This window comes from Toxotes jaculatrix, chromosome 23 (assembly GCF_017976425.1).
Source record: "Toxotes jaculatrix isolate fToxJac2 chromosome 23, fToxJac2.pri, whole genome shotgun sequence".
In the NCBI taxonomy this organism is placed as follows: Eukaryota; Metazoa; Chordata; class Actinopteri; family Toxotidae; genus Toxotes; species Toxotes jaculatrix.
In genome coordinates, this window is record NC_054416.1 from 13,069,293 (window position 1) to 13,084,504 (window position 15,212).

The 15,212-nt window shown below is 44.0% G+C and overlaps 2 protein-coding genes across 6 annotated transcripts in view; one reads left to right on the forward strand and one right to left on the reverse strand.

The window, feature by feature from the left end:
• Positions 1–1,481: 1,481 nt before the first annotated feature.
• On the reverse strand, positions 1,482–4,729 carry grpel1 (GrpE-like 1, mitochondrial). The gene is made up of 4 exons (XM_041031182.1): positions 4,602–4,729; positions 3,401–3,548; positions 2,972–3,053; positions 1,482–2,710 (listed from the first exon to the last, which is right to left on the reverse strand). The coding sequence occupies exons 1-4, from the start codon at positions 4,667–4,669 to the stop codon at positions 2,364–2,366; spliced, it is 645 nt and encodes a 214-aa protein (XP_040887116.1). The 5' UTR covers positions 4,670–4,729; the 3' UTR covers positions 1,482–2,363.
• Positions 4,730–14,282: 9,553 nt separating this feature from the next.
• The window catches only part of sorcs2 (sortilin-related VPS10 domain containing receptor 2), a 222,816-nt gene continuing 221,886 nt past the window's right edge, over positions 14,283–15,212 (forward strand). For all 5 annotated transcript variants that reach the window (XM_041031186.1, XM_041031187.1, XM_041031188.1 and 2 more), the window contains exon 1: positions 14,283–14,673. In XM_041031186.1, the coding sequence (XP_040887120.1) occupies positions 14,320–14,673 (354 nt within the window). In that variant the 5' untranslated portion in view covers positions 14,283–14,319. The remainder of the gene's footprint in view (positions 14,674–15,212) is intronic.

Sequence of the window (15,212 nt, forward strand, 5' to 3'; positions counted from 1 at the left end):
TGGCATGCTTTAGAGCTGTCTTTAATCTTGTTACCAGTCTGAAACTGTTGATCTGTTTTGCTGTCCCATTACTTTGTTGTTGCACATGACAAGGTATGTATGGAGATGTATTAAAAGTGCAAATACTTTATGATTCTAAATAGTCCTGTTTCCTCTTCAGTACTTTGTAGGAATCGAACCGTTATGCAGGAGCAGCATGTTAAAGAGGTTATAACGTGGAATTCTGATAAAGACGTGACCTGTACAAAGAAGTTGTATAATTACAATAGAAAAATACAGAATCAGCAGCTTTATGCTTTGACACTGAGTAGAACCGATCCACTGTATGTCCAACAATACTACAAATAGCAAGTAGAGGTCAGTGTTTTGCTCTAGGACACAAGACTTAGTGAGAAACAAGTGAATATGATCATTTAATGATTTACTTAAATGATGGCTTAATCTATGCATACTGAAAACAAGCCCAAGGTAGCTTAAGATACTGTAGATTCCCATAAACATCACAGAGGCTCCTGTTAAAATGGCAAAACAGTGTTTGACACTGTCAGTTTGGACTGAATAAGGTCTTTAACCTTTAACATTGTCTCATTTTAAGGGTCAAAAATGATCTGAATGATCTTTTTGCAGCTTGAAATCTGATGCAGTCGGTGGCGCCCAGGTCACAGATTGAGGCTACATCCGGTTTCTGGGATTGCAGAGAGTGGAAGGGTGAGTTTTCCATGCTGTGAAAATCTTTCACACTTTAGTTAAGTTTGCTGTGATTTGATAACAGTGAGCCAAGACCTGCAAGATGTGAGAAACGTGCGGCTGTAAGAGAGTTCCTCTACAACCGTGGGCCTGAAGTAACGGTGGATGAGCACCTGGTTTCATTCAGAGGTAAACTTTTATTTTCATGTCTGTAATGTAAGTGATTCTCACTGTATATTTCATTATGTATTGCTCTAATATCACTGATATCTGTGATTGTGATACTGAGCAGATCAGTGGAGAAGAACCAGGGGATGCAGGTTGTGCTTGATGTGACAGATGGACTGAGGGGACACAGCATACACGTGGGACAGTTTCTTCTCCCCTTATGAACTCAGCCAGCAGCTCCTGAAGAGGAACATCGCCATGGCTGGCACAGTTTTGGAAGAACAAGGGGGAGCTCCGAGGCCTTCTCATCAACGTGTGCCCTCACCCACCACTGCTGTAGTTTCTTACCTCCAAAGGAGGAGTAAGAATGCGGCTAAGGTCAGTGATCATCCTGGACGACAACCTGGACAAAGTGATTGGAACTTACAGCTGCTGGTGGATGACTCTGGCCACTGGCCCCTGGTCGTCTTCCATAATGTCACTGATGTGCCTGTATCATGTCTGTGTGTTCAGATTTGACTGAGCGGAGCTTCCTGTTCCTGTCAGCTCTCCCTCCTCACAGCTTCGCAACTTCTGCACCAGGGTAAGTGGGGAAAAGCTTTTTTTTTTTTTTTTAATTATAATTTCATTTTATTTGAAGACGTGTGTAAGACAAACAAAACAACAGGTCAAAGCTGATCAGTTTATTCTGATGCTGTGACAGTTTGGACAAAGGTCCATATAGATAATTTTTCTAATGGTTTACAGATAAAGTTGTTACATCACTGTCCAACACTACCGAGCCACACTGTGGCACAGGGACATTACTGAGACTGAGGCGGACTCACCGGAGCCTGATCACATATAAACTAAAACACAGAAAGAATTTTACTATAAAGGCTCTGGATAGCTCACCTCAGTACACAGTAAAATGTCAACCTTCCTTCAGATCCTCAAGCACTGTTCCTCGCTGTATTCACACAATGAATTGAAAACTCACAAAGAAAAAAAAAAAAAGACCACCAGTTAGAGATTATTAGGGCTTTAAACAAAAGTCCGGAATGATAAGTTCAGAATCAGTGCTCCGTTTATGGATGGATTTTACAGCATCTCTCACCCAAGAAAAGTCTTGAAATTGCAGGGGTTTATGATCATTAGTTTATTTGTTTGAAGTCAGTGAAAAATATTTCAACTGCTTCTCTTCCAGTGAAGATGTATGTCGGTAGGAGGAGACAATAACTGCCTGAAATGACTCACATGACTGATGACAAACTGAAATTTTACTGTAAAGACTCTCCTGTGCCAGACAAAGTGTTGTGTATCTGTTAAAAACAGATGAGTATTGTCCAGATACAAAGTTCAGTTCAGCTGGATTCCCGTCTCTGTGAGGCACCTTAGGGTGGAGGGGTAGTGTGAGGACACGTCCGTGGGAATAGGGTGGCAGGGTGCCTTAACCTGTCTGTACCCGAGGTCGTCCATCGCCCAGGCAACAAAACAAATCCCACTGTGTCACAGTTTCATCCTCATTTCTAGGGGGCTTTGGCCACACCCACCAACGCTGGCCTGAGGGTGCGACCGTGGATCTTGTAGCCCACTTTGGTTACTATGGCGACGGTGCCAGGCTCCTTGCCCTCCACAGGGGCGTGGAAGAGGGCCTCATGCTCGTAGGGGTCGAACTTCTGGCCGTCGGGGTTGAGCCTGACCAGGCCATGCTTGGTGAACACCTTCTGGATCTGGACCTCAGTCATCACCAGGCCGTCGTACAGGTTCTTCAGGTGGGGGTTCTGGCTCGTCACCTCCTCCTTGGGCACGCTCTCTGTGGCCTTCTCTAAGATGTCAGCCACCTCCAGCAGGTCCTTACAGAAGCCCTGGATCCCTGGTGATGGTAGGAAGAGAAAATATTATTCAGCATGTTTTGAATATAGAACAAAGTGTCTACATGTAAAACAAAGAGTTAAAAAAAAAAAAACTGTCATGTCATATTCAAATAGGGAAAAGGTTTCTCAAAAATGTTGGAACTACAGAATAATGTATGTAGAAAAAAAAAGGATCCATTTCTGCAAGATGTTGCTATGTGGCGCCACCTGTGGAAATATTAGCTAAATGTCAGCCAGGTAAAATGAAAAGACGTCTTTACCGTATAATTTAGCATCCTCTATCATCTTCTGACTCCGCGTCCTGAGGTTCTCTGTGTCTGCTAAGGCCCGCTTGTACTTTTCCTGGAAACGAGGTAGAAACATAAGTCACGGTTTCAAAACACAACATTATCGCATAACCAGTTACCATGTCTGTAAAGTACTTTTGTAGGGATGTAGGATGGATGTTCATTTCCATTAGTAGGAGATAGAGAAAAGCAGCAAATCCTAACATTTGAGAAGCTGAATGTCAAAACAGACTCATCTGTTGGAGAAATACAAAATACAAATACAGCTTGTAAACATCTGTATCTGTTTCAGAATCTCTGCAGTGAGAGAAGATGTAGCCAGTCAGTAAAACCGGTAACACAGACGGCTTCAGTCCTGCTGGACGACCATGCTGAACCTGTCTGCAGCCCACTGAGACTCACTGTCATGTCCTTGAGCTGCTCCTCCAGCTGGGTCTTCTCCTCCGCCAGGACTTTCTCTGCTGCACTCTGCTCTGGCTTCTCAGCCTCCTCCTCCGGCCCGTGGCCGTTCTTCTGCTGGGTGGCTGTACATAACAATCGTGGAGATGCTCTGGATGGAAAGGTCACACAATAGGTCATTTGTCACCAGATCTCAACCCCACTGTACACCTGAGGGAGATTTTAGATCCCACCCATATGTACTGTACATATTATTTTACTTATTCAGCAGTCAGGTTATTTTGGTTCTTTTTCCAGACCTGCTAATTGATGGTATCAGACAGCTTAATTACAACCACTGCCAACTGTCCAACTGCCAGTGTTACTTAGTAAGAATGTTATGCAACTCTCCTATATGGCACTTATATAGCCTATAGACCAATGTAATGTTAAAACATTGGTATATAGGCTATATAAGTGCCATATAGGGCACTTAAATAGCCTATATACCAATGTAATGTTGTTAAAATCATTGTAAGTTGTGCAGTAGCCTGTTTCACCATATGTCGTCTTATTTCATAATTTCTCTCAATGGAAACATGACGCCAAACTCCATTCACAGATTATTCCCTTAATGTCTCATGAAACTGAAGGCACGTTCACAGGAAACAAAGGAAAACGATATAGGAAACGTTAAATTAGCGGATTTGTGAATGGAGTTTGGACTAGCTTTCTCTCCATTCAAGAAAAGACAACACACTGATGGAATTCAGCTCACTGTAAAACGGACTTCAGCTGATAAAAACTAAATATCTGAAAACACACACACACACCACAAACCCCACAGAACAGACAGCCTGAACGTTAGCTTCACATAACCTTACAACATCCCTCTCTCCATCAGTCAGGACTTGCCACGTTATGTCATCATCCACCTCTGTTTCTCGCAATGACATGCTAACAATGACACACAGTACCACAACGTACAGACTTAAATGTGAGCCAGGCCATAAACAACACACACAGACACACACACACACGTCTCCGTGGTCGGTTCAAGTCTGTATATTTTACACTAAGGTCAACATTAAGGACCATGGTCGGTTACGAAAACTAACGATGCTAGCAAGCTATAGCCATGAGATAACAGGAGCTCAGCACTACTCCTCCAAAACAACCGCAGCGTATCTATAAAAGGCGCATTTCAATATTAAACGCTATTTACCGTATAAGCGCAGGCGAAGCTACTAATGAGTAGCTCTGTCTCACTGCTCGGACACACCAGCTCGCCATTTTACTGGTAACTGTGCAGGTACGATCTCCTTGTAACACACGCCGACGGGACGCACAACCGCAATGGTTAGCAGTGTGCGAATTTGAGCCAATCAGGAGTCAGTAAGGAGAGCGTCTCTCCGAGCTGTCCAATCAGATTTAGAGAAGGTTGTGACGACGCGTAGTAGTTTGGTTGAGTTGGGGTTAAAGGTGAAAGCTACACATGTGACCAAGGACAGTTTTTTAAAAAAATAAGCCTTATCAAACAGGTTACTCATCCTCTGGTTATTCAACTCAGACTGTTCACCAGTATAGTCAGAGCTTCATTATTCTCCTAATGGTTAATATGAAAAGCACAAGAAGGCCTGCTTCAGTTAGTACTTAGTACTGTTGTAATATTATTTATGCATGTATAATTACAGAGCATTAAAGCTGCTGCCTTAACATTATTTATAGCTATTAAACATTCATTTTGAGTCATGTCTCTGGCCAACCGACATGTTTAAGTCCAATGTTTACTCTTTTCAGTTCTGTCAACAGATCCTTTGGAAAATAACTGTTAGATGCTCTCAGTTTACCTTTGTCTGCCTGCTGTTTGGTGGCGGGCAGGTAGTGTTATGAAGGGTTTATGAGAACTTTTTTTTCACAGAAAACAGCTTCCTTCTGTGGTTGGAAACAGGGCTGTATGAGGAAAACAGTGAGATCAAAGGGCCAAAAAGCTAAAGAGGCTAAAAAACACTGTATAGAGCTGCAGATTTAAGTTAAGTCACAGTTTGTTTCTCTTTTAACGTGTGTATAGATGAACGTGTGCATGGAGAATAGGTCTTCCAACCTAAACAATCATATAGGACACTTGTTCTTACCCTCAGATATGACCTAGAGGAGAGTACCAGTGGTACATCGCCATGGTAACAATACTAAATGCATGGTTGAGGTTGTGGTTACAGTCACAGTTTGGTAAGACCTTCCAGAGCACAGGTGTTTAGAACAGCGTGTAGAGGATGCCAAGTCGCTTCTGTTCTAGAGAAATTAAATTAGAAGAACTGACAGCTATCTAAAATAAAGAGATTTTGGTTATTACTTGAACTCCACCTGGAAACTGTCACAGGTGGGATGCTCAGATATGGATCCATCGTGTGAGTGTTGACAGTCAAATTGCCTGTATGTTCCACACGGCTCTTTGGGTGACACTCCCAGTTATAGACTGTTCATTCAAAGATCTTTTGTCAGTCTGTCTGGTTCTCGCCAACTAATCAGCTTCGCTGTGGATGAAAAGAAACCTTGCATCATCTCTCTCCCTCTTTTTTTCCTGTCACGCACACACACACACTCCAATCTCCCTTTCATTTCCCGTCTCTCTCTCTCCCTCTCATCCTTTCTTTCAGTGCACATCTGACAAGGCGGAGGTAATTGATAGGCACGCCATTTCTCTCTGCTCCTTCCCAGCCCTGTGACTCCACCTGTTCACATGTCTCAGCCGCTGCCTCAATGGAGGGGGAAAAAAAAAGGAAGAGGCAAATTACTCCTTCATTTTGCAGTAAGCGGAGCAGACAGGTTGGCACTTCCTCATTAGGAGGGGGTTTGTTTCATGAGGTGAAGCATGGATCCCTCTTGTTTCTGCTTTGATGAGGCCTGGCGGAGTCGGACTTTGATGCCTGTCATTAATGAACCTTTTGATTTGCGCCTAATGGGAAAGTGACTGGAGCAGCATGGTTAAGAAAGCTTAGCAGCAGCTTCTGCTTCACACTGGCACCGTCTGATAGAAGCTTTAACTGTGTTTTATTGATGTTTCTCTCAGGATGACATCAAGTTTCATTATGTGAGGTGTAGGATCCAGTGTTTTTGGAGCCTGATCGATACTAGAGACTAAAGCTAAGGATATCTTGGCCTCTGCTCTTGAGTTTCAACTACTTTTTTGTTTAATCTGTTTTTAGCAAGTACCCCAATGTCATGGTTTGTGAATTGTGCATTACCAAATAACTGGACCACACCTTTCATGGACTTTTGTATATATATTTTTGTTATTAAAGCAACTTTTTCTGATCTCTTTAAGGACTTCTCGTTGAGTTTGTAAGTTTATTCTTGACCTTGAAATTCTTTGCTCCGTGCTGAAGTTAGAATCAGTGTTTTTTAACTTCATGTTGTATACTTGATGTCATGTTGCAGCTGTTATACAAATGTACAAGTTAATTAGGGTTGTTTGTGAGTTTGTATATTCATGTAGGCCTTTGTAGCTCAGTAGAATTACAATATTAAATAAAAAATATAAAGTCTGCATTCTCATTTGTAATGTCTTACTTTAAAATAGGGATGTGTTTGAAAACACAGCTGTGACAGGTCACTGACAATGTCCGTTCTTTTAGCCCCCTCTCCTGTCTCTTCTTCCTTCCAGTTTGACTGGCAACACATGATGAGTGTGTTTGTTGTGTGCTTATCTGGGTTAAGGATTTAGTCCTTATGAATAGTCAGTGCGAGCGCTCAGCCTTGGGGATGGAGCTGCAGACAGAGCTGTCTGTTTGTTTACCAAAGACGCTGGAACAACTTGCCTCTAAACCCAATGTCATATGAAAGCAAGAAGGAGGGAGGGGGGGGCTGACACAAATGAGTGAAGGGGCACAGACGCCAATGATGAGAGAAAACACAAGGCTGTGGAGGAAAATACACCTCACATCAAAGACTGCTTTTAATGGAAGAAAGGTCGAGAGCGGGTGTGTGGATACTGATTGTTTGAAAGTTATTTTTTATTTTTCTCCACACAAACTAGAGGACAGCAGTATATTCAAGGTTGTTCAATTATTCATGTTCGGGGATCCTCTACAAGCCCTTTCACTTCTCATCCAACAAGACTAACAAGACCTTCACAGTATTACCAAGAGGATGTTTGTTTACACGGCTCAGATTCAGAGCAGGGGGAAAAAAAAAAAAAAAGAGAAGCTCACATGGGTCAGATGATTGCCACAGTTTTTGACAGGCAGAGTGTGCAGACCACCAGCAGGGGGCATTCAAACACATGTTTAATGAATGGCCTTGGAGTGGTTTTGAGAGGAATACATGGAATACATGCAATACATGCCCGGTGGCAGGCTTTCTAATGTTAGTGACACCCACAGGCGCCCCCAACAAAGAGGACTTTAATTCATCATTCTCTTCTTTCTCAGAGAGCCATGCAGCATTACATTTAGTTCTGCAACATGTGCATACACACACACACAGACTCGCACTACACAAATAGACCCTGACTCTTTGTGTGATAGATGATTTTAGAAGTGGTATGTATAATCCTGACTTTATTGTCTGCTTGTTGAGATATAGACTGACTGTCTTTTCCATGTCACCAGCATCACAGCCTTTTTTAATGGGCATTAAATTAAGTGAATGTGTGTAACAACTTGCTTAAGACTCAAAACTTTAGTTCAAAACTTTACAGACTTGAACTGGTCTTGACCTGGGACTTCAGAGCCACAACTTCAGGCTTAATTGTGGACTTTATTATAATGCAATTCATATCTGTGTATCATTAAACCATCCTATGCCTATGTTGCAAACTGCGGATAACAGGTCGTGTGAGGACAATAATATATAAACAAACATAAACACAAACAAATTGCCACCTCCCCTGTGACTTTTCCTTCCTCCTTCTCTCGCTGAAGACCCTGAGCTAACCTTGAGCATGGAATAACTTGTGGGAGTTATAATCCACTGCTACATTTCTTGATGTGACAGTGCATCATTTCCCCCTCATCCCCATAGACAAACACGCCAGCCTCTGCACTCCATCTATTACCAACACACACACATACTCCCTCCATCCCTCTCCACCTCCATCCATCCTCTTTTCCTTCCCACTCTCCCTTGACAACAATTAAGACGTTTGCCTTGCACGGTAAACAAATCTGTCACAATTAGTGTGGTTACAGCAGGGTGCGTTTCAGTAGCCTAGCTTGGGTCCAGGGCGGTGCTGGTGGTGGTGGGGGGGTGGAGGCACTGTAAGGCTCCCGCGCCGGAGCTCAGATGTTTAGCACTGTTGAAGAGAAAACCCCAGGGGGAGGGTTTGTTTGATTGAGTGGGAGTTGTGGGCGGAGAAGGCTCGTGGAAAGTGGCCTGGCTCTCTGGGGAAATCTGACAAATGGAAACGTATTGTGAGAATTCCCAAAGCAAAAAAAAATTTCCATCAGGCACCGGTAGAAGAAAACTGCTCCGATGTGTTTATAGCTGCAGTGAAGAGGCTTTAAAGATGTAGGAAGTTAATGGAGCTGAAGCCTTTTAAAGTGCGGGAGAATTATTTTATCATCATATGACAAATCAACTTCTTCTTGTCCTGAGTTTTACTGCAGAGTTATATTGTGCTGTCATGGTCAAAACGCTGTGTCAGAGGCTTTTACTGCCCCAAGATGTTGTACTGTAGCAGCCAATACTGTTACTGTAGATGTACAATACTATACATCTCCTTCTGTCCTCATAAACGGGGTTAATGCAGCCCAGTGGGCCTCATGTAAGAACCAGCTGTATGAACGTGTGAGTGATTTAACAGAATTTGTAGCTTTCACCTATTTTCTTACAAACAAATACACGTTTATTTACGTAAGTACTATCGTGGGTTAATCTGAATTAATGTGGAGTTAAATATGACACCACAGTTCATTTTGATTTCATTACAAAACATCTACACCAAACTTAATGCAAAATTTTAAATATTCTGCTCACCGAATCATCCTCATCATGGCAGCCTTCCCATTCAACAAGAGCTTTTTTTGGATTTTAGAATATGTTTTGGCAGGTTTTATCACAGCAGCTTGTACATTCTCTTGCCCTTCTCGCTGCCTCAGGGTCTTTATGCAGGTCTCTGTCCAGTATCATCCTCTCTTGCACTCCACAGTGTAACATTACCCACAGTGGGCTGTAATATTCTCTTGCCTAATATCTCAGTGACTGTTGTCTCCTTGACCGCCTCACATACTAGAAGGAGGTGGAACAGGCAGCCTTATACTGAAATTTCAAGGGTGCTGATTATGCTAATGATCAAATCTCAGGAACACAAGGTGGTTTTCATCGGTCTGAAACTAGAGATTCAGGACAAGTTCTTGCAGTTAAGAGAGTTTGGTGAATTCAACTTGAAAAACTTGTACAAACCAGCCTCACAGAAAAGCTTCTTTCATGAGGCCCAGCATGTTTCTGAATGTTTATGCTGATATCGACCTTGTGAAATGGCAAATAAAAGGTATTCATCAGCTTCAACGCAAAAGCACTGGTGTATTCAATACAGGTAGGTACAGTGCAGAAAGTACACGCTGCTATGCATGGAGGAATGAACAGGAAAACACTTATTTGTCCAGTTGCTTGTAGCATTGTTGGTTCACGCACCAGTGGCACCAGGGGGACACAGATTCATTCAGAGATCCTTGTTCCTTCCTGTCAGAGTGTGTATCCAGCAGCCAGGGTGAGTTATCAGCCTCACAGCTTTTAATCTGGGACGACAGAGCGTGACTGTGGATGGGGGGGGCGGGCGGCGGCACAGGGACCTGTCTGCAGGGGGGAGGCAGGAGGGAACGGGCCCCCATGTGGTCCCTAATAGATGGTCACACCTTTCAGACCATGCAAGACGAGATACTTGGGTGCGGGCGTTAGTTTCTGTGTGTGTGGTTAAAGGTGTGTGTGCCAGTGTCTATAAGTGCTTGAAGGTTCCCGAACCAAGGTAATTACTCCTCAGGAGTTCAGTGGGGTCAATCATTGGCTGCCTCATTACTGGAGTGGAACATCCCATTAAACTGTGTTGGTAGTATGCTGCACATTTGACGATGGTGTGTGTTCGGCCTGGAAATTATTATGGCCATTAAACATTATATTTCAATAAATTACCTAAAGTACCTACTTTTGTCTTCACTATCTATAATATCTATTTGCTTGCTCCTCAGCTTTAATTTAGGTCTCCTGCTAAATGTTTTATTTAACAGCAAGTTGCCAGCTTTGTCTTTCTGCTATTTGGTGCTGAGCAATAACTGTAGCCCAGAAAAGGACTGTGAGATATAACAGGAAGATTTCTTAAAAACTTCTGAGGGAAATCTGCAAAATCAGGGACAAATTTCAGAGTGGATCTCCACCTCATGACCTCTTAGCAAACTAAATTCAGTAAATATTTCATGGCCCTCATTGATGAGTGCCCATGGCGTCGTCCTGTTTGTGTGTGTGTGTGTGTGTGTGATCGCAGATGAGAAGTATGGATGAATTAAACAGGTCTTGCATCATCTGAGCGCAGAGGCAGCTCAGGGGGGAGGCAAACCTTGGACTGCGGGAGTGCGGCTTGTTAGCAGCTGCTGAATGTATCTTTGTTCGTCATGAAATTTTCACGGATAATTGGATGTTATGAAGATTAACGTGCATTAGCTTTACAAAGCTGCAGGAGAACCACACATACCGAAAAAAAAAACAAAACCCTGAATGCCAAGGTTGCATGTTCTTTTGCAAAAGTTTTGTTTTTCCTCTCAAAAGTTTTTACCCTGTCAGCAAGTTTTGTGTCCTGTCAGCAGCAACAACAACAACAAGAGAAAACCAATGCAAGCCATAAAAATCTGCCACATGCGTGGAACATCAAATACATTTTGCTGCAGACAGAGTAAGCAACAATAACAATTCTATAAAGAGCCTAAAAACTTTGCAGGAGATTGTAAGAATGATTAATATTTTCCTCCGTGTCCCTTCTGGGACTCTGTAGAAAGTAAAGTAACTCACTGGTTTGAAGATGAGGATGCAGGACTGGAAGCTGCGTGTTGAAATAACTCAGTTATTTTCCTGGTCAATCTGAATTCTGCAGACGAGCGCAAACATTTGGACAAATGCAGTTTACATTTTCTGCTTAATTGCTAATTGGCTTCTGTGTTGGGTCTGTCATTTAGATTAAAACACATTACATTCACTCTCACTGCGGGCTCCGATCTGTATTCATGCAGCCTTACTCCTCATTTTCCTCCCCCCTGATACACAGACACACACACATTTTCATAGTGGTCTGAAATATTTAAACTTATGCTCCAGTTTAGGAGGTGCAAAATTACAGGCGGTGTGCTGACAATAGAGGTCACGGAGGGTGCACACCCTGCCTTCATCTGCCCACCCTCACAGCTCGATGTAAGGCAGAACAAGGAGCGATTTTCCAAATCACAAGTGCATTTTTAATCTAATGTCCTGTCAAATCAGCTCCCTAACTATGAACTGTGTTTTGATCTGCGAGCTCTGTAAGCGCCTCATGGAGGTCTACTGTTCATTTTGACACATATGATGAATACTGACTGAATTATTCAACATTTTCTAACCTCATTCATTATTTACTGTGTTGACTGCTGAATTATTTTTGTTAAAATGACCAGATAAATAAAAAATAACTCACAACAAACCTGTGGTTCCTAGACCTTGCCCACAGGAGGCTACTCTGCCAGTAAAACTGTATTTTTGTTTCTAAACTTTACTAAAATTCAAGTTTATGGATTTTCAGTGTCTGTGGAGGAAAATGAAAAAGAAAAAAAACAAGAGTCAGAGAAGGCAGCAACATGTACACAAACTCTGTATGATAGTGTGATAATGTTGTGGAAATGTGTTCATATCTTCTGTCCTCCTCCTCCTCCTCCTCTTCCTCTCTGCTTTCCTGCAGCACCGCTGCACCTTCTGCCCTCACAGCCATCAAATATTCAAAGTGGCTCTGCGTCCTGCTCTGCCGCTCTGGACACCTGAGTGCACAGATCTGAGACCAGTTGAACCAACAACACCGCTCTGTCCATTTATTCCCAACCAGCAGCAACAACAACAACAGAAGGACTGTGACGTGTAAATAATTAACGAGGATTGCCTTTTCAACACTGATACTGCTCATAGGTCACTAAGACCAGAATCCTGTCTTTAAGGACGGGCTCTACTGAAATAATAATGTCCAACCCTGGCTCCAAGAAAATAGGTTTAAATCTTCTTCCTTAACACAGACATTTTCCTGCTTTAACCCAAAGCCAGAGCAGGAGGTGCCAGTTTTATTACAGTTTCTATTAATCAGTCAATTCAATGACCATTTGCCACTCAGCAAATTTAGGACTTACAGAGAATCTTGAGGGTTTTAGGCCCTGGAGCAGTTGCCCACTTTGCTTTAATAGTCCATACTGCCTGATGGTTTTTCAACAAAGCTGCGTTTAAGGGCAGGGAAAGTTGAAAACTTGTGTCGATTCAAGGCCTCCATCCTTCCCACAGCTCATTGCACTGCTTGTAAACCCTGGTGGGGCAGGTTGAGCCCGTCAGTCACTCTCTTTGCGAACTGTACTTCATGAGCAGTGAAACGAATAATCTTCATGACTGAGCAGAAAACTCATTGTCAAGATTTTTTCAGCTGCAGTTTTAATGTAAACATGAAGAGAAGGTAAATCCTTGTTTGGACCTATAGAGACATCCGACCCCTACCAATCCTGACCCACATATTCACGGGTCAATCCAGCCTCTGCTTATAATTGGATAGGAGAAGGGACACAGGGGAGAGCCATTACTTAGTGGGATCTAATGTGAACTATGACCCCTTCGGCCAGCTGGCCACCAACACACACACACACAGGCAGTTAGGAAGGTGAGTGAACTGACAGCATGCAAATGTGGCTCACTGAGGTCTTTCCTGGGGATGTTTTCCAGTGTTTTAGATCATCTGACGTTTTTTTTTTTATCTTTTAAAGTGGGCAGCAAAGATCAAATGAAAAAAAAAAAAGATACAGGAATTTATTTGAAAGCTGAGACAAAAACAAAACCGGAGAGAATTTAGGAGCAACAGCTCGATTGACTGGCGACTTATTGGATTTACGAATGATCCACAGGAACAAATCGTGATGTCTCGGTGTAAGGTCATTGTTCCACCTGCTCACAGTAACGGAGAGAACTGAAACAGTAACAGCCGCTCCTGGATTGTACTGTTGTTTTTTCATGCTGTCTGGGACCCTAACTGGCAACCCAACAGTTATACACTGAAGAAAGACACTGACTCGCTGTTTGTGTTATGAACTCCGCTGGAGCCTAAACGCTGGTGGTGGTGATGAGGACTGGAGCTCGGGACTGGGACGTCTTCATTAGAGTTTGACTGGTGAGGATTAGGGGTTAGGGCGTCCACAGCTAAGGTGATGACAGGGGAGGGGGCGGGAGCAGAGAGGACCCTCTTAAAGTTTGACAGCTTCCAGGTGAGCATGTCAGGTTGTGGTTGGATGAAGGCAGGAATGAGCTGGCGGAGCTTAGAAATAACAGGAAACGGCGATTAGAAGGCACACGCGGTGAGATCGTCTTCCTGACTTTCAGCAGAAACGCGGACACTTTAATTTAAAATGTTCCAAATAACCGAGACATCTTTGAAATGCTTCAAATGTCATATCTGACATGTGGACTTCTCGTGCGGTGAAGATGCACTGAGTGGTTAGTGCTCAGTCACAGGACGCTACAGCTGCAGGACGGTAGATGGCGCCGCTGCGCCGTGCTGTGGATCCCGCTTGGCACAGAGACGCGTCCACGTTGTTCCCACTGTCTGCCTTCGCTCCAGTTCCCCTCCCTCTCTCACTCCCTCACTCTCTCTCCCTCGGCTTACAGTATACACCTATCTATCTTCCACAAGCATCAGCAGTCTCTCCATCAGTCTCAGCGATACTAGCGCTTCTACGGCGCAAAGCATGGCACCTCTGCGCCCCAAAGAACCGGTCTCCACCGCTGCGCACCTCTGCGTTTTTCTGTTGACCGTCTCGGCCTGGATGGCACTGCCGGGACCCGTGCGCTGTGACAGCGGGGCTTTAAACCGACGCGGCGGGGTGGACCGTTCGTTTGATATGGGCGGCGGAGACGGAGGCTCCCCGCCGGGCTTACAGAGGGACGGTGACGAGGAAGCCGACGGCTTGGAGAGCTCACCCCGCATCAGGAGAGCACTGTCCCGGGAAAAACAAATGTCCCTGCTCAGCAGCTCGTTCGTGCTCAAAGGGGATGCGACCCACAACCAGGCGATGGTCCACTGGACAGGAGAGAACAGCAGCGTAAGTACCCTATTCCCTCCTCGTCCCGTCCCGTCACGATCCGCTGGTTCATGCACCATCCCCATCATACCCCCCTCTTTGTCACCTCCCACCATCCATCACTCCAGCCCCAGCACACATCACCAGAAACAAGTTATTGTTCTCGCAGGAGGCTGCAGCTGCACACGCACTCACACGGCTCTCAGAGAGCGGGAGGCGCGATGTGCTTTTTACGCATCCAGGTGGTCCACCTGGATGCGCGAGGGATGTTATCAGACACCGCGGGCTTTGTTGACACATCAGGACAAACAGGCATAAACACGGTGTAGCTCCAGACTTCCATTACATCACATAGTGTCCCAGGGTCACGAACATCTTGTTATTGTCTGTTTACACTGCGCTGCGCAGGAAATGAAAGCGTTCAGGGTGAAACTTATTATCAGGCAGCAGTGCCCTTTGTGTGGCTTTCATTTTATATTTCACTGCAGTAAAATGAACTCTGTCTCATTTAACTGGGGGGTGTAGGGCGACCGCTTTATTGTTCCATTACTGACCCAGAG